General features: G+C 38.7%; 1 protein-coding gene across 7 annotated transcripts in view; it reads right to left on the reverse strand.

Annotated features, from left to right (window-relative positions):
- Positions 1–535: 535 nt before the first annotated feature.
- The window catches only part of AKAP7 (A-kinase anchoring protein 7), a 147776-nt gene continuing 125307 nt past the window's right edge, over positions 536–23004 (reverse strand). For 3 of the 7 annotated variants that reach the window (XM_082730938.1, XM_082730935.1, XM_082730940.1), the window contains one exon: positions 536–1665. Coding sequence is in view for 4 of the 7 variants with exons in the window: in XM_082730935.1 (XP_082587061.1) it covers positions 1460–1665 (206 nt within the window). In the remaining 3 variants the exon portion in view is untranslated. Of the gene's footprint in view, positions 2540–23004 lie in introns of all 7 variants that reach the window. The other 4 variants (XM_082730936.1, XM_082730941.1, XR_014311862.1 and 1 more) reach the window with 3 other exon arrangements.

Consider the following 23004-nt stretch of genomic DNA (forward strand, 5'->3'; position numbering starts at 1 on the left):
ATAGCCCTGGGACATTGAGATGGGGTCCCGGGTCGCTCACAGTGGCCTTGAAATTAGACACTCAGTCTCCTCGAGTTCGTATCTTTATTTGAAAAACAAAGCAAGCCCCAAAATATCTTTGCTTCCCATCTTACGGGTTTATTTAAGGAAGCTGTCTTCCAGCAGGAGAGCCCTCTACCACCAAGGGATTTCATGGAAAGCAGCTGCTGTCTTACGTGGGGAAGGATCCACTCCTTTCATCTTTGCTCCTGCTGTCACTTCACTGACACGTAATTAGCAGTTTGTGGGATGCTATTTAGATTCTCTATGCATTCAACATTCTGTTGTTAATTCTCTGTGAAGCTGACTGACTTGAGGTGATTTAAAAAATCTGCAGTTGAAGGTGTTCCGGCAACTGCTATCTGAGCATGAAGGAGAAGGTCATAAATAAAGATGAAGAAACACTACAACCACCTAAGCGCCTGTTTATGACTTCCTTCTACCAGCACAAAGCCAACAACTTCCAAGAAGGAGGAAAAAAGCGAGGAGAGGCAACAAGGGAAAACCATACATTTATTAAGAGGCATGAAAATGCATAAACTCATTTATAAATAAATGTCGAATTTACCCAGTGAAAAAATAGCTAAAATCCATGAGTGAACTGGATTTTACATTTGAAATGATTACATATTTGATCTCCAATTTCCCCTCCATTGTGATGTCTTAGTAGCAGCAATTTTGCAATGGCTATAGAAAAAGCTGTTACCAAGATTTTCATATGGGGGGAAATTTTTCAAGAATTGTCTTTAAAAATGAACCAGTGCAAACAAATTCAGATTATAAGGGATACAGTAAGTCCTAGGGCTTATCTTCAGAAGAGTAGAAAATAAAAATCCAAAACATTTATTCATTAAGAAATGAAAAAGCAAACTACATTTTGATCATTGAAAAATAATACATATGGATATTATAAAACATTCTTAACCAGTTATAATAATTACACTTAGAAATGTTCATTCAAGTACTAGTGTATTCAATAAACATTCTAATTCCCATTAAAAGTAACACTAGGTATAGACTTGTGTGGACAATTACTACTTCTGATTTAATAACGACAAAAATCACATCAACAGAAGGCAAGTGACCCTTAAAATACAGTGTTTTTTTTGTATGTAAATGATTTTTCACAGTCTGTATGTGTTATCTGTGAGAACCCAAGGAACATCTCACGACAGCTAATTAAGTCCTTTCTATAAAATAACTCGATATTACAGAAACAAACATGCTAAAACACAAGTTTAGCTTTAAAAATAACCAAGTTTAATCCGTTTTCTTTGGCAAGGAATTGTTAATTCCTTACCAAATGTTGGTTTCCTTTTGTGTAGACACTATCAGGACACTTCTTTGGTATTTACCAAAGAGCTATGAAATAATCTCACGACATTTCATGGACTAGGGTACCATGATAGCAATGCAGAGCTTATGTCAAATTTGCAATGAAATCAACCTGGTTTCCTTGATTACTGTTGTTAACAGATATTCCTTCAAAAAGCTCCCTCCTAATCCTGGCCTGAGTCTCAGGCTTTAACAAAAGTTCCTTTATCTGTTTCACTTTGGCCTTCAGACTCATCCTTTCTCGGTGCAAAGCTTCATTAATTAAGTCCCGGAGTCCAATAGGTTTCTTGCCTAGGGAAAAAAAAAATTATATAATACATTTTACAAACAAATGCCAGTGAAAAATATGAAATATGGCACACTGACTTATCAAAAGAAGGTTAAAAGAAACCTTTAAGATGTTGCCCACGTTTCATAGAAAAGGCTGCATTTTGCCAAAAATATATTATTTGCGTGAAACCAATTTACCGTAAATAAAAATCACTGCATAGCTATAGCAGACGGATGAGACATGAGACATTATGGACCAACAGCATGGACAACGAATTCAACAGGGATTATTTTACACTTAGCACTTGTTAGCTGTGTGTGTGTTTTGGCCTCAGATAAAGTGGTCAAGTGCCCTGTTAAGCAATATAAATGGCAGTATTCCAGCGACAGCCAGGCCCCTTCCATGGCCTCTAATTTGAGTCCACGAGGCATAACCCCAAGTCCCCTCTCCCTCGGCCATGGTGGAAGGCAAGTGAAACCCGGGCCATTCTTCTGGAAGTTAATTTCCTCTGCTAGTCCCAGCACTTCTCTTCTGTTGTGTTTCAGAAATGCAAACATACTGATCATGAAAGTCGTAGGCAATCTCCACGGATTGGACAAGAGACACCGAAACAGCACAATGCAAATTAATCCGTTGACTCAGCAGAGGGGAGCGGGATGCTTCTCACGGAGCCGCGGGGCCTGCCTGCATTGGGCTCTCATTTCCTGTTGTTGTCACTCTCAGTGCCATTCCTACCAGCCTCTTGAGTTTTCACAGAGCTCCCATCCCCTGGCTTGCTTTTGTTCTGTGTTTCTTCCAGATACTGCTGGACAGCCTTGAGCACCGCGTTCTCCACCAGCCTCTTACTGAGCCTTACCAGTTCAGCATCATCGGGCTCACCTCCATTCTTATCACCTACATTCCACAATAGAGAAGAGAGGTCACTGAGGTCATAGTGCCACAGACACTCTGCATGCAGGGGCCGCTACTTCGCTTAGTTAAAGAGTGCAAGCATCCTTTCAATCTGTCATTTGGATCTATAAATCCAAGAACACTGGCGTGGCTTTTCATTTGGTATTTGCAGAAACAGGAAATGGCCCATTCCCGAAGATTTCAGATCGAAAAGTAGTTTGTTAACCCCAATCTAAAAATACACCACCTTGCCATGCTGGAAGTTTCCCGTTTCTAGAATTTTTGTTCTTCTCTCATCCAAGGTTATTTGCTACTATAAAAGTCCATGTGCCCACCACCTGAAGCCTCAGGCATGTGAATTCACCAACTAGATCTGCGTCTGCTTTCCCTTCGTCACCACCAAATGTCAGGCGATCAAGATTTCCCAATCAACTAACTACTTAAATCACTAGTTTTTTAAACATCTGGCCCATAGGTTGGTTATTAATAAACTCTCATCACTCCCAGGAAGACAAAGGCTGTTACTACTGCTAGGAACTATTTCAGATAAGCTTGTAAAAACTAATACTCCTTTTATTCTCAGTGCTATCATTGCAATTTAAGAAATAAGAAACTTGTCCAGAGTTAGGATGACAATAGTAAATTACTAGATGTTAATACTTTATGGCCACAGACCACTTGGGTGGCTCAGTTGGTTAAGCGTCTGTCTTCTGCTCAGGTCATGATCGCAAGGTCATGGGATCAAGTCCCACACTGGGCTCCCTGTTCGGCGGGGAGCCTGCTTCTATCCTCCCTTGCTCTTGTTCTCTCTCTTTCTCTCTCCCTCTCAAATAAATAAATAAATGAAATCTTAAAAAATTTCTTTATGGCAATTTTATTTTCCTGCTAGTTATGATGAAGGCTTAATTATTCCATCTTTCATTATACTGTAAAATGGCTGGTTTTCATCTATTTCTCCTGTGCTAGACATTTCCCACTCCCTCTCTTCCTTGTCTCCGTTAACTGGGAAAAAAACACAAGGAGCTCATCTCTCATGCCATTCAGTCCCTCATTTCCTTCTACCGAGTTGCTAACCCCAGAAAATAGATGACTGGAAGCAAAGACATTTGAGCACCTAAAAAATGATAAACAAATACTAACAGATCTCAAGTGAGTGACAGACAGCGATATAGCAACAGTATGGGACTTCAATATTCTACTTTCAGCAATGAATAGATCATTCAGACAAAAAACCAACTGGGCTTGAACTGTACTTTAAACTAAATGGACCTAAAATATAATATACACAATACACAGAACATCCATAACATACCGTCACAGTATGGTATTAGGATAAAAACAGAAACAAAGACCAGTGGAGCACAATCTAGAGCCCAGAAATAAGCTCATGCAAATATCGTCAACTAATATTTGACAATGGAGCCCCCCACCGCCAAAAAAAAAACAATGGCCAAAGGATACGCTCTTCGATAAATGGTGCTTGAAAGACTGGACATCCACATGCAAAATAATGAAACGGGACTCCTGTCTCATGCACACTCACAAACATTAACTGGAAATGGAATAAGGACTTAAAATAAGACCTAAACCCAGAAAACTTTGAGAAGAAAACAAAGGAAAAAAAAAACTACTTGATATTGGTGTTGGGTGATTTTTTTGGATGACACCAAAAAACAAGCAATGAAAGTAAAAATCAGCAAGTGGGACTATCTCAAATTAAAAAATCTCCTCCACAGCAAAAGAAACAATCAACAAAATGAAAAGCAATCTACAGAATGGGAGGAAATATTTGCAAATCATGTATCTGATAAGGGGTTAATATTCAAAGTACATAAGGAACTTATTTAACTCAATAACAAAAACAGACAATCCAACTTAAAAATTGGCAGAGGATGTGAATAGACATTTTTCCAAGTAAGACATACAAATGGTTCACACGTACATGAAAAGTGCTCAGTATCTAATCATCTAATCATCTCAGTATCTAATCATCAGGGAAATGCAAATCAAAACCACAGTGAGCTATCACCCCACACCTATTAAATATTTAGTATCAAAAAAATAAGAGGTAACAAATACTGTCAAGGATGTGGAAAACAGGGACTGTTGATGGAAATATAAATTGGTGTAGCTATTACTGAAAACAGTACAGCATTTCCTCAAAAAATTAAAAATAGAATTACCATATGATCCAGTGATCCCACTTCTAGGTATATATCTGAAGAAGATGAAATGACAATCTCAACAAGCTCTCTGAGCTCCCCTGTTAATCACAATATATCTCACAAGAGCTAAGACAAAAGAACAACCTAAGCGTACAACAATGAATAGATAAAGAAAATGAAATGAGGTATTTATGTAAAATGAAGGACATAAAAGCCATAAAAAGAAGGACATCCCGCCATCTGTGACAACATGGATGGAACTTGAGGGCATTATGCTAAGTGAAAGGAGAAAGACAAATACTGTGTAATCTCATTTATATGTGGAATCTAAAAACACTGAACTAAAGTAACAGAAAATAGAATGGTGGTTGCAAGAGACTGAGCAGGGCTGAAAAATGAGGAATGTTGATCAAAGGGAGCAGATTTCAGTTATAAGATCAATAAGTTCTGGGGATCTAATGGAGAGCATGGCATTATAGTTAACAACACCGTATCATACACATGAATGCTGCAAGAAGGTAGAGCTTTAACGTTCTCACTATACCAATAACAAAATAGAATTATGTGAGGTAAAGGATGTGTTCACTAATGTCTTTGTGGCAAACATTTTGCATATATAAGTGTGTCAAATCATCATTAAATTTACACAATGTTATATGACAATTATATCTCAAGAAACCTGGGGAAGAAAAAGAAGCAATGAGATTGCTCACACATAAGGGTCGGCTCAGTTTTAGAATATCACCCAAGGACTCTGGGAGGCAAATGTCCAGTGTTGCACTTGCATCCTTAGGTCTGGGACAGGTGGTTACTAAGGGTATAAGCTGGAGGATGGATAATTATTTTCTATTCTTACATGACAAGGATTGAACTACAGAAGCACATATGCTCAGGGTGAGAACTGGTCTCCAACCCTCCTTCTGAGCCCCAGCATTTCTATTTAACACATGTCCAGGACCAACTCTGTTTATAACCATCATTCCTAGCAACACCCAGGAAGATGGGAGAGAGTCTAAAGATTCATCTAGACCTGCTACGAAGGAAAGCCCTGCTTTCCCCTCAAAAGCAGCAATATGGCACTCCAGATCCATCATTAAAAGTTCTCGAGAGAACATCTGTGGTGCAAAATATGCTTAGAATTGAGTAAGCTTCAACTCCATAATATCTACATAGAAGTTACTGAACATAAATATGTCAGGATATTATCAAAAGGAAGATAAAGAAATTCATTACTGATACCACATTTGGGGGGTAATTTAAGGTCATTTTTATTAGTAAGAATGAATGAATATATTGTGTAATACTGAAAGGATTTTACCTTAATCTTACAAGATAATGTTTATACTGTATTGCTGATACCTCCAAATGTGTTTCCTATCTGGAACTATTTGTATAATGGCTCTTCAAACTTAAGAGGGCGCGGTGCCTGGGTGGTTCAGTGGGATAAGCATCCAACTCTTGATTTAGGCTCAGATCATAATCTCAGGGTGGTGACATTGAGCCTTGCATCGGAGTCCACGCTCAGCAGTGAGTCAGCTTGAGATTCTCTCTCTCACTCTTAGCCCCACACCTGCCATTTTATGCTCATGCGCTCCCCCCCCCTCTATCTCTCTCTCTCTCTCTCTCTCACACACACACACACACACTCACACACAAAACCCAAAAAACAAAAAATATAAAAACACTTAAAAAGGGAAAATCACCTGCAAATGAAGGAAACTCTAAGTACCCTCCAAAACACCAGAAATGACTGCAACCATCATCCTACTGATGCTGTGTGCCTAGACCAAAGAACCTGTTCCTCCGGGCTGTCCCCTACCCTCCACGGCTTTAATGTCAGTCATGATATCATTGATCCTCAGTAAGACAGCTGGGCTGTTTTGGAGTTTAATCATAACTCATTCTCTAAGATGCCTCAGGTCAAAAAAAATGTGTGTTTCTGAGATTTTTCTGGGTCTGCTATGAAGTGTTTCCACTACTTCAGAGATTAAAAACACAAAAACCTTCCCACAAAAAGCTAATTTTCCCTTCTGAGTTTCCTATTTCTGATTATGCATTTATCATTATCCAAGCCAACCAAGCTCTAACGTCACCATCTCTAACAGCTTCATTTCCCTCATCAACCCATTTAATCGCCAAGCCCCAGCAATGTGCTTTTCACAATTTCTCCTCTCTTTAAATGCGTCTGGTACAATACCTCTAGATTACTATTTCTAAAATGTCCCTTTTAGTCTCCAATGTCTCTATGGGAAAATTTAAACTGGTCTTCCTAAGCTTTCTAGAACTGACCTTTGGTGATCCCCACATGGCTGTGCTTCCACTGTGAGCTTCCGCCGTCTCCTGAGGAGCCTCAACATCGCCCTCTATTTCTAGATGGCCCTCCCTTTCTCTAATGAAAATCCCACTGCTCCATGAAGCCTTCCCTGACTAACACAGCCAGAAGTGGCTCCAGGAACTCGGGCTGCAGGGAGAGTACATGGTCATTTGGTCATTCATTCACATAAGCACTAAGGACCTACAAGATACCTGGCTATTCTAGCCCATGGGGACACAGCAGAGAACAGCACAAAGTCCTATTGGTTTTCCTTTCTTATTTTCTTCACAAAGTATGAGCCTTGTTTATTAACGTATTTACTCAACAACTACTGATTGAGTGTCTGCTCTGCTAAAGATCCGGTCCTGAGTAAAGAAACCATGTCCTAGGCTTCTCGGAAACCCCTCAATCATGAAGGCTCAACAAGTATTTTTCAGTTCAATGAATTATGGATTAAAGTCCTTAAAGGACTGTAAGTATTCCTATCTTGCTATAAGGATAGCACACCTTGGCCAGAAATTTACATTCAGTATTCATTTAAAGCAAAAGCAGAGAATTCCAGAGTAACCCAAATAGTCATGTGAAAATCTCTAACCACCTGGCTTGGTAAACCAAGTCAATATGACAAAATATCCAGCCTATTGGACAAATATTAACCATCTACAATAACTAACCAATCAACCAAAAAAGCAAAGAAATTTATAAATGAATTCTCCAGATCTATCCTGAATCCCACCTTAGGATTTCCACAAAGCACCCTTAGGGCTCCTTATGTCACCTCAAGGAAGATCTTACCAGAAGGTTCATCACAGAGCCCTGAAAGTGTGCAGCAATTAAAAAAACATGTATCTCCATTCCAGTAAGATCTTATTTGTAGTCCCACTTTCAACAGACTTAGTTCAACTTAATTAACAGGAGGCATCTTAAGATTAAAGTTATACTGATTTTTCTTCTGCTTACTACTTGAATAATATATGTCTCCATACTGACTGCTAAGATAAATAGCTACTTTCCTATAACCTGAAGGATAGTTTAAAACAGCATTTCAACATGCCATTGCAAGGTACACAAACTATCTTTTGAAATTTCAACAAAGGTACACACAAAAAATATTCTCAACCTATGAAGCAAATTATTGATAAAATTTTCTTTCTTGGTCAGGTTGGGCTATTTAATATCATACCTACTTAAAGTGACAGATTAACCTTTGTCTTTGACACTGTTATTTTAGAAGTCTCCTCCAGAATAATCTTAAATCAATTTCTTGGGAGAATACTAAAAATATAAAAGAAAGGCAATGGGAAACTCTGTTAAACCCACCAAATACTATTTTTCCCTAAAAGAAGACCTAAACTGTCAACAAATTTCAAGTAAGCAATTTCACACTTTAAGAATTCGAACATCATTAACCCACTGTATGTACCCATGATTCTGTTTTTGTTTATAACACCTGAGATCTCTGATACCAATACAATGTAGAGAGAAAATTTATTTTCGTGGTTAAAAAAAAAGAAGTTAATTCCTTTGTAACAAAAATATGTTCTACCTACTAGAATCATTTAAGATCAACATGAATATGGTGCAGCTGTCCTTCTGTGTGAGTTAACTTCTTCATTGATGTCACATAGTGGGCTTCAGGAACCATCACCATTCCCCACCCACCATAAATATCTACTTGTTTTAAAAACAATGAATCGTGCTAGGACTGCCTGGGTGTTTCAGTCTGTTCAGCATCTGACTCTTGGTTATAGCTCAGGTCATGAGCTCAGGGTCATTTGACTGAGCCCTACGACTGGCTCTGTGCGGAGTCTGCTTGCCATTCTCTCCCCCTTTCTCACCTCTGCTCCTCCACCCACTCACACTCTCTCCTTTCTCTCTCAAATAAAGATCTGAGTTGGGGGAAATTGGAGCGGGGGATGAACCATGTGATACTGTGGACTCAGAAACAAACGGAGGGTTTTGGAGGGGAGGGGTGTGGGGGTTTGGGTGAGCCTGATGGTGGGTATTATGGAGGGCACGTATTGCATGGAGCACTGGGTGTGGCACATAAACAATGAATTTTGGAACATTGAAAAGAAATAAAATAAAATAGAATAGAATAAATCATGCTAAGATGTTCTAAAAGAGAACAAAAGAAATCTTGCTTACAATCCCATGTAAGTCCAAGGGAGAAAGTACAACCACATTCAAAGTACTCAATTGTCCCAATCAAAATCTCAGCGTATTATTTTATGAATATCAACAAACTGATTCTGAAGTTTCTATGGAGAGGAAAAAATAACATAATAGCTAATGTAATACTGAAGAAGAAGAACAAAGTTGGATGACTGACACCTTTCAACTTCAAGACTAGCTATAAAACTCTAAAAAGATAGTCTGGTATGGACAAAAGAATAGATAAATATATCACTGGGACAGTGAAAATATTCTGGATGAGACCATAAGGATAGATACATGGCATTATATACTGGGCTCAGCCCAGAGCATGTACAATACCTAGAATGAACCATAAAGTGAAGGATGCTGTCGTTGGTAATGATGTGTCAGTGTAGCTTCATCAATTGTAACAAAGTATCACTCTGGTGAGAGATATTGATGGTGGGGAAACTATGCATATGTGGGGGACAGAGATTGTACAGGAAATCTCTGTATCTTCCTCTCAGGTTTTCTGTGAACCAACCTAAAACTCTTCTAAAAAAACATAATATAATAAAGTCTAAATTAAAGAAAAAGTTCTTGTTAGCTCACATCCCAACTCTTAGGAACTTCACGTGGTATCTGAACAAAGGCTTCCTAGGCACCTTCTCATCACTTGCTCCATTCCTGCAGCATAATTGTGTCCCCCGTAGCAGTGGATTTTTTCTCTTTTTGACTGAGCTTACCTTTTCTTTTCATCTACCCAGATAAAAAGAAACACTAATAGAGATCTGTAGGTTATTCTAAAAACTGGGGTGGCACACTCAACTTCTTGCACACCACTTGCAACTTATCTGTGACAAGGGACAGATCAAGAATTGTTCCCAACAGCACATTTAAACTCACACTGTCCTTGGGCACTTATACACCCAAAATATTAGCTGTTAACAACCCAGGAAACAGAGTTCCTGTAAATAAAGCTCCCCTCCTCTTGCCGAATACCAAAATTCCTTCCCACCTCCAACATACACACACCAGAAAATTTTAGAAACAAAAATACCAAAACTGTATTTTAAATTCTTTCTATAACATAAATTTCAAAAAGGTGGGGGGGGAGCCTTTGTAAGTTTTATTCTGGGTTCAGTAGCACAGATGATGCTGTGTGAAAAATGGACAATCCTCACCACCCCACAAGGGATCCTGGAGATCACTACATTGTAGGTCCCTCCGTGTGCCCCACTCTAGCAATTTTTAAATTGGAGGGGGCAGATAGCAAGCAGTTAAACTGAATATCACTAATAGATCTGAGGAGAAACAAAGTGGGGATAAGGTCCCAACGGGCAGTCACCCTAGGGCCTGAGTGGGCCAGGACACAACCCACACAGCCTCAGCCAAAACTGTCATAATGAGAAAGTGTTATGAGGCTCTCACAGGCCTTTTGTTAACACAGCTAGTGCTGGCACCTCCAGAGTCTTCACTTCCCTCCATTGTTCCCCAAGTCATAGCCTGAAGCCAACCCCTTGATCCACATATCCCTGTAAGAACCTTACAGGATTCTTGCAAAGACTCCAAATCACATGGCTTAGGATGTTTTTTATGATTTGTGCTCCTAAGACCACTCTTCATGCAGTAATATTGGAGAAGTGACAAGACACATTTGCTGGAGGTTTGTAGGTCAAGCAGCCTACCAAAGAAATCTTTCCAGACATCATGTAATAATCATCTCTTGTAGAGATTTCTCTTTTTCATCTTCATCTATCTTAACATCAGTTCTCTGAGTCCTTATTTTGATCTACACTGTTCTCTATACAATTTCTACTGTAATGCTATCATTTCTTATTGGAAGCGTTGGTGATGAGCTAGAATTAAGGGTAGTGATGTGATAGAACTCCTAATATGTGTGTAAGGAGAGAAAAATATATATGTATGAGTTTGAAATCCAATTTTGCTATTTTCTAACTGCACAGGCTTGTTCACAATCTCTCTAAACCTAAATTTCCCTTCAATAGGCCACTCGTGAGGATAATATAGCTTGCATTGTTGTTGAAAGCATTAAAGATAAGGTATGGAAAGTGCCTAACATTGCACCTAGAACATAGTAGGCTCTCAAAATATGGTAGGTATTTTATTAGTACATGTTATACATGTATTATGATTAGATCTGAGTTCAATTTAAGAAGGATGAGCTCAGGACGCCTGGGTGGCTCAGTTGGTTAAGCAGCTGCCTTCGGCTCAGGTCATGATCCCAGTGTCCTGGGATCGAGTCCCACATCGGGCTCCTTGCTCTGCGGGGAGCCTGCTTCTCCCTCTGACTCTGCCTTCCACTCTGTCTGCCTGTGCTCACTCTCGCTTGCTCTCTCTCTGACAAATAAATAAATAAAATCTTTAAAAAAAAAAAAAAGAAGGATGAGCTCAATACTTACTATAAGCCAATCATTAATTCACTCAAACATTTGATTTAGTGCCTACTATGTGTCATCATTAAGTATTTAAAAATAAATAAAATCAGAGTGCCTGAGTGGCTCAGCTGATTAAGCATCCAACTCTTGATTTCAGTTCAGGTCATGAGATCAAGCCCCTCATCAGATTCCACACTGAGCATGGAGCCTCTCTCAACATTCCCTCTCTCCCTCTTCCTCTATCCCTCTGTCTCTCGCTTGCTCTCTCGCAAATAAATAAATAAATAAAATCTAGTCTCTGACCACAAAGAAGTTAGTCTAGGAAGACGACCAATAAACAATGATTGTAAAACAACAGGTTAAGGGCTATGATAGAGTATGTTCAAGGTCCCAAGGAATTGGGAAGGGATAACAAGGTTAATTTTCACAGAGGAGGTATTTCAGCTCAGTGAATAGGAGTTTCAGGCATGGGGGTAGAGGCAGGCAGGAGGAAGGTTTTCCTAGACATAACAAAGGCATGAGTATGTGCTAATAAGAATGAAAATCCATGATGCAGGTGAGGAACTAGAGGTACTTCCATGGCATAAAGAGTTCAGAGTGTCACGGAGAGGATGGGGGGAGGTGTAGGAGGAAAGAAGTCTGGAGAGCAAGTACAGATAAAAGGACTTAAACCCCATGCTATGGAGTCTAAGTTCATTCTATAGGCAATAGACACTTATTGCAGAATTTTAAGGATAACATATTTTAGGAAATTCACTGTAATAGCAATATGGAATAGGAAGAAGTATTTGAAAGGGGTAAAAATAGAGACAAGTTTTCACAGTAGACAAAAAGAGAAACAATGAGAACATGAACTATGGTAGAGACACAGTTAAGAAACAGGAAGGAATATTGGGTCAGAGAGCCAATTTAATTAGGAAAGGATTTTAAGGAAAGAAGAAGTGGGGTATAATATATATATATATATATATATATATATATATATATATATATATATATATATATATTAACCCACTGAGCCATCCAGGCGCCCCTTTTTCCTCATTCTTAATCTCTTTAAAAGACAAATGTTTTGGGGTACCTGGGTGGCTCACACTTGGGTGAGTGTCCAACTTTTTAAAAATTTTTTAAAAATATTTTATTTATTTATTTGTCAGAGAGAGAGAAAGCACAAGCAAGAGGAGTGCAAGCAGAGGGAGACCCAGGTTCCCTGCTGAGCAAGAAGCCTGATGTGGGACTTGATCCCAGGACTGTGGGATCATGACCTGAGGCAGAGGCAGACACTTAACCGACTGAGACACCCAGGTGTCCCGGGTTTGACTCTTGATTTCTGCTCAGGTGATGGTTTGGGGGTTGTGGGTTTGGGCTCTATGTTGAGCTCTGTGCTGGGTGTGGAGCCTGCTTGAGATTCTCTCTCTCTCTCTCTTTTCTCATGTCTATCCCAGCCTTGCTCTCTCTCTCTCTCTCAAAAACAAAAACAAACAAACAAACAAACAAAATGTTTAAAATGGAGTTTATAAAATACGTAGATATAAAGTACACAGCAGCAATAGCACCAAGACTGGGCAGGAAAATGGAAGTAAGTGTTGTAAGATTCTTTTGTAAAATGTGAAGTGGCATAGTATCATTTGCAGGCACACCGTCCTAAGTTAAGAATGTATATTTTAAAACCTTAGAGCAACCACTAAAGTAAACATAAAAATTAGCACAGCTAATAAACCAATAATAAACACAGGTGGAATACTAAATTCTTAATACAAAATAAGGCCATAAAAGAGAAGGAAAAGGAACAATAAGGAGATAGGAAAAGCACAAACAAGGTGAAGTGTTTAAATTCACCCATATTGCTAATCACATAAAACACAGAATGGTCTAAACATTCCAGTAAAATGTTAAAGCTTGTTAATTTGGATAAAAATTAAGAATCAGCTATGATGTCTACCAAAAATCTACTTCAAATATAAAAATACAGAAAGGTTAAAAGTAAAAGGATGGGAAATTATATATCATGCTAATGCTACTTGAAAGGAAGCTAGAGAATTAATCAAACAGAGCAGATTTCAGAAAAAAAGAGTATTACCTGAGATAAAGAGGGACATTTTATAATCTTAAGGAAATCAATTCATCGAGAGATTATAAAAATCCTAAATGTGCATGCAAATAATAGCAGGAGCTTCAAAGTACTTGAAGTAAAACCAGATAGAACTGAAAGGATAATAGATAGTCCACAGAGTTAGAGATTTTGAGACCACTCTTACATTGATAGAATATAGAGAGAGAAGTTCAATAAAAATATAGAAGCCTTGAACACTAGCAACCAAATCCATCAAACTGACAATTATAAAACACTCCACCCAACAACCACAGGGCGCACATTCTTTTTAGTACACAGAAAACCTTTACAAAAGGAGATCATATTCTGAGCCATAAAACAAGTCTTGATGGAGTTAAAATTACCAGCTCATCCAATGCATGTTCCCAAACCACAGTGGAATCAAATGAGAAATCACTAATAGAAAGACACAGATATCTTGAAAGTCCCCAATTATTTAGAAGTTAAACAACACAATTCTAAATAATCCATGGAGTAAAGAAGAAATTAGAAAATATTCTGAACTGAATAAAAATTAAAACACATCAAACTTATAGACAGCTAAAACTGTACTTAGGGAAATTTATACCATTTTATGCTTAGATAAGAAAATAAGAAAGGTTAGTCTCAAATTGGTGATCAAAGCTGCCACATTAAAAACACAGGGAAAGAAAAGCAAATTAACCCCAGGTAAACAGAGAGAAAGAAATAATAAAGATAACAGTAGGATGAAATTTAAAAAAAAAAAAAAAAAACAAATACACAATAGTGAAAAAGCAAAAAAACCAAAGGCTGGCTCTTTGGGGGAAAAAAAAAAAATCAATAAGATTGAGAACTCTACCCAAACTGATCAAGAACAAAAAACCAGAAGGTATGTATTACCAATATCAGGAATGGGTGAGGGAATACCACCATCAACTGTACAAACATTAAGAGGATAATAAGGAAATACTATGAACAATTTTATGACAACAGATGCAACAAACTAGATGGAATGAGCAAGTTCCTTAAAAGAAACAAACTACCTGTTGCATGGAGATCATATGATAGTTGTCTTTCTCTGCTTGACTTATTTCGCTAAGGAGAAGAATCAATGAAACAAGATGGGATTGGGAGGGAGACAAACCATAAGTGACTCTTAATCTCACAAAACAAACTGAAGGTTGCTGGGGGGAGGGGCGTTGGGAGAAGGGGGGTGGGGCTATGGACATTGGGGAGGGTATGTGCTTTGGTGAGTGCTGTGAAGTGTGTAAACCTGGTGATTCACAGACCTGTACCCCTGGGGATAAAAATATATTATATGTTTATAAAAAATAAAAAAATTAACAATTAAAAAAAAGAAACAAATTACCTGATTGTTCAAGGAGAAACAGGTAAGTTAAATAGTTCTGTTAAAGAAATTGAAATTATAGTGAAAAAAAAAATCTTTTGGGGCTCATGGGTGGCTCAGTCAGTTAACTGTCTGCCTTTGGCTCAGGTCATGATGTCAGGACCCTGGGATCCAGCCCCAGATCTGGGGAGTCTCTGCTCAGTAGGGAGTCTGCTTGTCCCTCTTCCACTGCCCCTCCCCCGCTCATTCTCTCTCTCTCTCTCTCTCTCTCTCTCTCACAAATAAATAAAATCTTTCCAAAATATCTTTCAACAGATGGTCCCACTGTTGGTAAATTCTACCATGTATTTAAGGTAGAAATTTAACCAATTCACAAAATCTTCTGGAAAATAGGAGAAATAGAACAACTCCCAATCCATTCATTGATATCTAAGCCAGACACCGTGAGAAGAGAAAACTATAGGATACTACCTCTCACAAATAGAGACACAAAAACCTTTGCAAAAATACTGCCATATCAAATATAGCAATGCATGGAAAACATAATATATCAGAACTAAGAGGAGTTTATTCCAGAAATGCAAGATTGAGTTAACATTTGAAAATCAGTATAATTCACCATACTAACAGACTACATAGAGAAATACAATCATCTCAATATAGTCAGAAAAAGAATTTAACAATATTTAATACACTCATAATAAACATCATGATAAACACTCTTAGCAAACTAAAAGTAGAAGGAAATATTCTTAGGCTTAAAAGGGCTTCTATGAAAACCTATAGCAAAGTCATACTTACTGGTAAAATGCAATGATTTTCCCCTGAGGTCAGGCACAATATAAAAGATCTGCTCTCTCTAGTACTACTCAGTGTTCTACTAGAGGTCGTGGCCAATGCAATCAGACAAAACAACAACAGAAACAAGTAAAAAGCCTCTTAACTGAAAAAGAAGTAGTAAAATTGTCTTCATTCTCAGTGTATATGATCATCTATCTAGAAATCCTAAAGAATCTACAAAATTATGTTCAGCAAGGTCATAGGATGCAAGGACTATATTTTTAAAAGTCAACTGTATTTCTGAAAATTGAAAATTTTAAAAATATTTTTAATAGCATAAAATGTAAAACACTTAGGGATAATTCAACAAAATACACTTTATATACACCACAAAATTTCCTGAGAAAAATTAAGTAAGACCCGGGACACCTGGATGGCTCAGTTGGTTGGACGACTGCCTTCGGCTCAGGTCATGATCCTGGAGTCACAGGATCAAGTCCCGCATAGGCTTCCCAGCTCCATGGGGAGTCTGCTAATCTCTGACCTTCTCCTCGCTCATGCTCTCTCTCATTGTTTCTCTCAAATAAAAAAAATAAAATCTTTCAAAAAAAATTAAGAAAGACCCAAATAAAGGGAGAAACAAAATATACTCATTGATCAAAAGATAAAATAGTGTTCAGATGTCAACTCATCTTCTATTGTTCTACAGATGCAAAGCTATATCAATCATAACCCCAACAGGATTTTTCAAAGAAATTGACAAAGTAATTCTAATGTATATGAAAATGTATCAGAAAGATATAAAAGATACTAGAATAGTCAAAACATTTTTTTTTTAAAGAGCAAAGTTGGAAATCTTATATTACCTGATTTCAGACCTATTATGAAGCTATAGAAATAGAGACAGTGTGGGTATTGATATACAGATACATAGATTAATGAAACAAAACAAAAAATCCAGAAATAGGCTCACAAACGTATGGCCAACTGATTTTCCACAAAGGTGACAAGATAATTCAACAAAGAGAGAATAATATTTTCCAAAAAATGGTGCTGGGGGCTCCTGGGTAGCTCAGTGGGTTAAGCACCTGCCTTCAGTTCAGGTCATGATGTCAAGATCCTGAGATGGAGCCCTGCTGGTCAGGCTCTCTGCTCAGTGTAGAGTCTGCTTTTCTCTCTCTCTCTCTCTCTCTGCCTCTCTCCAATCACCTCATGCTATCTCACTCTCTCTCAAATAAATAAAATGTTAAAAAATGTGCTAGGACCATGGTATAGGCGTATGCTTTAAAAGAGAAACTTGCCCCTTATCTTACACTATATATAAAAATGAACTCATAATGAACCACAAAACTAATTTAAGAGCTAAAAGTACAAAGTTTCTAGAGGAAAATACAGAACTTTTTAAGTGACCTTGGATTAGGCAAAGATTCTTAAATAGGATCTCAAAAACAAAAATCTACCAAAAAAACAAAAGGGGGATAACTTGGACTTCATCAAAATGTAAAACCTTTTCTCTTCTTAAGACATCGTTAAGAGGAAAAAGGCAAACCACAGGATGGGAGAAAATCCTTGCAAGTTATAGCCATTAAAAAATGTGTATCCAGAATACAAAAAGAAGTCTCATAACTTAGTAAGAAGACAAAAAAAAAATTTTAAATGGCCAAAAGAATTGAAGAGTTGTTTCACAAAAGATATACAGATGGACAATAAACATGTGAAAAATGAATAATGTTATTAGCCATCAGGGAAAGGCAAATTAAAATCACAAAGAGATACCATCACTCACCTGCTAAAATTAAAATTAAAGACTTAACACTGTAAGTGATGGTGAGGATATAAAGCAACTGGAACTCCTTCCTGTTGGTGGAAATGCAAAAATGGCATAGCAGTTTGTAAAAACAGTTTGGAAATTTCTTTTTTAAAAAGTTATTATTATTTTATTTATTTATTTGAGAGAGAGAGCACAGATAGGGGGGCATCAGAGAGAGAGGAAGAAGCAGACTGCCCACAGAGCAGGGAGCCTGATGTGGGGCTCCATCCCAGGACCTGGGATCATGACCTGAGCTGAAGGCAGATGCTTAACCGACTGAGCCACCCAGGTGCTCCCAGTTTGGAAATTTCTGATAAAAATTGTTCTTATGAAAGTAGGCCATATTCTTGCCATGTAACCAGCAATCTCATTGCTAGATAGAAATGAAAATAAATGAAATGAAAGCATATGGTTACACAAAAACCTATATATAAATGTTTGTACTAGCTTTACTCCTAATTTCCCCCAAACCACCCAAATATATCCTTCAGCTGGTGAATGAACCAAGAGGCTGTGGTACAGCCACACAACAGAACAGTACTCAGCAATTAAAAGGAATGAATTCTGATACATCAGCAACACAGATGAATCTAAAATCCCTTACACTAAGTGAAAGACGTCACAGTCAGTAGACCTCATAATGTAGGATTTCACTTTCATGACATTCTGGAAAAGGCAAAACCATCAGTATTGAAACTTGCCAGGGGCTGGGGAGAGGGCAGGGGTTGACTTTAAATGGGCACTAGAGGACTAGGGGGATAAGGGAACACTTCCTGGTCTTGATCGTGGTAGTGGTTATATGACCCTACATGTTGATTTCAACTCCCCAAACTGTATACAACACACACAAAGAGTGAATTGTTATATGTCAATGACACCTCAATTTTAAACAACACTAAGGAGAACAATTTCTTCCTCATGATGAGGGACAATGTCGGGGTCTACTGAGGTCACCATGTGGACTCGGCAATAAGGAAATCCCGGTGCCCTGTCCCTGTTGGCAGTTAGTACGTAGCTGGTAACATGAATGATTTCCTCAGCTCCTCTCTCTGCTCTAAGGTAAGGCATTTCCCCCGTACTACCTGAAATCTCTCATGGCTGCATGCCTCAGATTCTCCATTGCCTTCCTCCTGAATCATTTTTTTCTGTTGTGCTCAATATCAAAATTTGAAAAATAATTTCCAGTGTAATGAACAGGGGTGGTTTCTGAGCATGAATGAAACCCAAATCATTTTAATTTTCCCCTTCAGTATACACAACATGTATCATTTGGTCCAATCTGCTCAGAGAGAACAAACTCATGTGGCAACCAGCTCCTGATTGACAAGTGATCACTGTCACTCTGTTGTTGACATCTGTATCCAAGGGACACAGGACACACTGTGGGTTGTTTTGTTCACTTATTTTGCCTTGTATTGTTTCTAAGCTGTTCCCTATCACAAAATGCTCTCTATTATATAGAGACCATGGACTTTTTTCTCCCTGAATTTTGATTCTTATATTGGAATGTAAGGAGTTCTCAATATCCCTATTTTGCTCAAGGACCACTATACATCATTTTGTGCAAAACTGATTGTGAAGTGCCATTTAAGCAGGAATAAAAGCATCAGAGATTTCAAACACAAGCCCTGATACAAAGGAGTATCAACAGAAGTATGGTTATCCCTGGATAGTGTATTCTTATGACAGGGAGGAAATAAACGGTAGTTTCAACCGTGTCAAAAGTATCATGATCTTGTCTGGCAGAAAAATAAGGGGGCTAGAAAATGAGCATTGCTTTAAATTGTAAAACTTACCATGTTCACGTAATTTTTTATCATCTTAATATTTAAGAGAGTTTTACATAAAACAGGGCCACCTGGGTGACTCAGTTGGTTGAGCATCCGACTCTTGGTTTTAGCTCAGGTCATGATCTCAAGGTCACGGAATCCAGCCCCACATCAGGCTCCGCACTCTGTGCAGAGTCTGCTTGAGATTTGCTCTCTCCCTGCTATTCCCTCTAACCCTCACCCATCTCTCAAATAAATAAATAAAATCTTTTTAAAGAGAGCTTAGCATAAAACTTAAAAGCAGAAGGAGCTGGGATTAATTTTCCCTTGTTGGGCTGACACACCTGCCCTTGTTAACACATACATCTCTTCTTGGGCTCATATACCAGGCTAGGAGTTGATTCAAGCAGGAATAAAGGCCGCTTTCCTGATCTAGACACAACGTTCACCAAGGCAGATCAGCAGCATAAATGTTGCCCTGGATCTAATCTGGTGAAATAACTTGTAACTATAGATACCACTTTCCCTCTTTTACAAGCAGTCAGGACACACCCGGATCAAAGGTCCCCCAGAGTGAGCAAATCCCCACTGGGCCTGTCAGGAATGCTTCCCTCCCTTCCTTCAGATGACGCTTCACACTTTCCAAAGTGCTTTCAGAAACATTGTTGCATCTGGTTCTCCAAGGAACCTCTTGAGGTAAAAGAAGTGCTATTCTTCCCAAATTACAAGCAAGAACAATGAGACACAAGAGGTTACACAAACTAAGATCACAGAGTAGAAGTGACAAAAATGTGATATTCTCACTCAGAATCAGGTAGATGAGTTCATCCAGGGCACCCGCCCCCAGGCAGATTTCCCACAGCTCTCGGGCGCACTCACACCCCAGGGAAGGGATGGTACACGGGAGAGAAACAGCACATAATTTAATGGTTGGTTAGTTGGAAGAAAAAACAAAAACAAAAACAAAAAAACAAGAAACTTAGAAAATTTCACTCTCAGATTAAGATTTTGATACTAAAGAATGGATATTGATGAATGTGGCATAATTCCTTCCTTCCACCTCCCATCCTTCCTTCCTCCTTCCTCTCATCTCCCCTTCCCCACACGGTTCCATGAACTCTATGTGTGATACGCCTTGGCTGCTATGAACACAGAAATTCCTCCAACACGGGCCCTGCCTTTAGGAGACCTGCCGTGGAGCAGCTAGAAGCATGTGTTCAGAGATAAAGAAGAGATCGTGAATGCTCACAAGGAGAGGTGTACAATATAGAGTGGAGACACGGAGTGCAGGCAATTCTAAATCGCAGAAAATATCACAAGAAAGGATGCCTGAGCTGGATCTTCTAAGCGTTTCTCAGCAGGGCCAGGGAAGAAACGACATGATGGCGGGAGAAGTGGGAAACCAACCAGCTTGCTCAGGTAACTGCAGCACTTGGGCGAGCATCAAGTGACTGGTTAGTAGGAGGGAAGGAGAATGGTGAAGCCGGAAACGAACCCCGGGGAGACACTATGAAGACTCCTGCAGGGCATCCCATCATTTATTTCTACACAATTCATTTAGTCTTGTCTTGAAGGAATTCCTTATTTTAACCTATGAGGTATAATGTTAAAGATAATTAGATCTTTGCATTTCTGCTGATATTTAAAACTATAAACTTGGGTCTAAGAATGTCCCTATTATTTTATAGGAAAACAACAGCTATGCCACTAACCTACGATTATACTTCATTTTGTTTTAGGTTCAATGCAAATAACTAGCCCTTAAGTTCAGTGAGACAAGGGCATCATAAATACTTCAATATGATCGAATTAAAGAAATAATATTTTTTAGAATTATTCAACATATAGCTCCTTTTAACTCAGCTGCCTAATCACAAACCAAACCCTTTTTGGATGAGATTGTAGAATGCATTTTATACTACAAGATTTTCAATCTGATTACTCAACAAGCTAGCACATAAGGTCACACACAGGTCAAATTGCCACTGTTTTTTTTCTTTGATGGCTTCCAAAACCTAGTTTTTAAAGTCTTGCCGATAAAAATTCAGGTATACAAAACTATCTGGTCAGTGTATTTTGCTTGTAAATACTGACCCTACCTATCAGGTATTGTAAAAGCAACAATAGTCGGTCAGAGAATATGTGATCCAAAAGAAAACTTGAAAATGATTGATCATTACAATAAAATCAGAGGAGTGCCTGGGTGGCTCAGTCCGTTAAGCGTCTGATTCCTGATCTCAGCTCAGGTCTTGATCTGAGTCCCACATTGGGCTCCATGCCCAGTGTGGACTCTACTTTAAAAAAACTTTAAAAATAAAATAAAATAAATAAAATCAAGAGAAAATGATTATATATGCCATTATTCAGGGCATATAACAAAATGAATAAAAAAACCAGCATACTGGTGAGCACTGAGTTCTGAGCACTGGACCCTGTTTCTCCAACTGTGAAAGGGGCCAGGCATCCTGCTCTGCTGTCCCCACAGACTGTTGAGAGGCTCCGAGGGGACAGTGTGAATTCCTAAAGAGAGAGAGGTGCCAAGAAGCGATGTCTCCACTTATCCTCACCTCCTGACCAAGCCAGCCCTAGCCACCCCCACTTCCTCACAAACGCCTTGCCTTACTGCCAACTTGTGTTCATTAAAATAGTCTCATTACTCATGTAAACAAACAAACAAACTGAAGCTTGGTGAATTCACACATTTATTGCTTTAGCTTTAGGAAGAATGACTGAAGAAAGTAATTTAGGATATACTTTTCTTTTCTCAATGACCTATCACTATCAATTTACTAGAGGCTTCCAGAAAGCACTCAGATGAAAATGAAATGATTTTGAAGTTCTCTTTGGTGATATCTACTATTCATTAAAGTTCTTTGAGGGGCACCCCGATGGCTTAGTTGGTTAAGCCTCTGCCTTTGGCTCAGGTCATGATCTCAGGGTCCTGGGATCGAGTCCCATATCGGGCTCTCTGCTCAGCGGGAAGACAGCTTCTCCCTCTACCCCTCCCTCTGTGCTCATCTCTTCCTTTCTCTATCTCTCTCTCAAATAAATACATAAAATCTTTTAAAGTTCTTTGAATATATGAATTCTTACAATAGGAAATTAAACTGGCATTTACACTTGTTGAATAATGCACTAATAGCATGTAAATGTAAATTAACTCATTTCTTATGTCAGTTGATGTTTGTTTCCCAAGATCTTGATCTCCAAGTATGGAAGAACTCTTTCCAGCAAAGGAGTCTCAGGTCTGGGTAAGAAACCAGCCTACGGGTCCCAGGGTGGACAAAGAACAATCGGTGTCACACTGGGCTTCCTCACCAGGCTACCCCCATGGCAAGCCTGATGTCCCCGGGGAAAGCAGGGCACCAAAAACACAGTTAGAAGGGGGAGATCAGAGATGAGACTGGTCTTGTCCAGTGTTTTTCTCCGAAGAGTAAACCAGAGCCTGTCCCTCCTATAGCTGCTTAGAGTCTCTTCTCAGGAGCCTCAGAGGATGAGGAGCCATTCTCCTCGTCACCAGCTCCCTTGAAGACCTAGTGTCTGCGTCTGGGTCCCAAGACTCTACATACCCACGTTTTCATAACACCTAACATTACTTTACTTAGTTGTAACAATCCTATTTGTGGCACCTTTTAATACTAATAAGCCTATCTAATATTAAGTGCCTATTATG

The sequence above is a fragment of the Mustela nivalis genome, assembly GCF_964662115.1.
Source record: "Mustela nivalis genome assembly, chromosome: 5".
NCBI classification, from domain to species: domain Eukaryota; kingdom Metazoa; phylum Chordata; class Mammalia; order Carnivora; family Mustelidae; genus Mustela; species Mustela nivalis.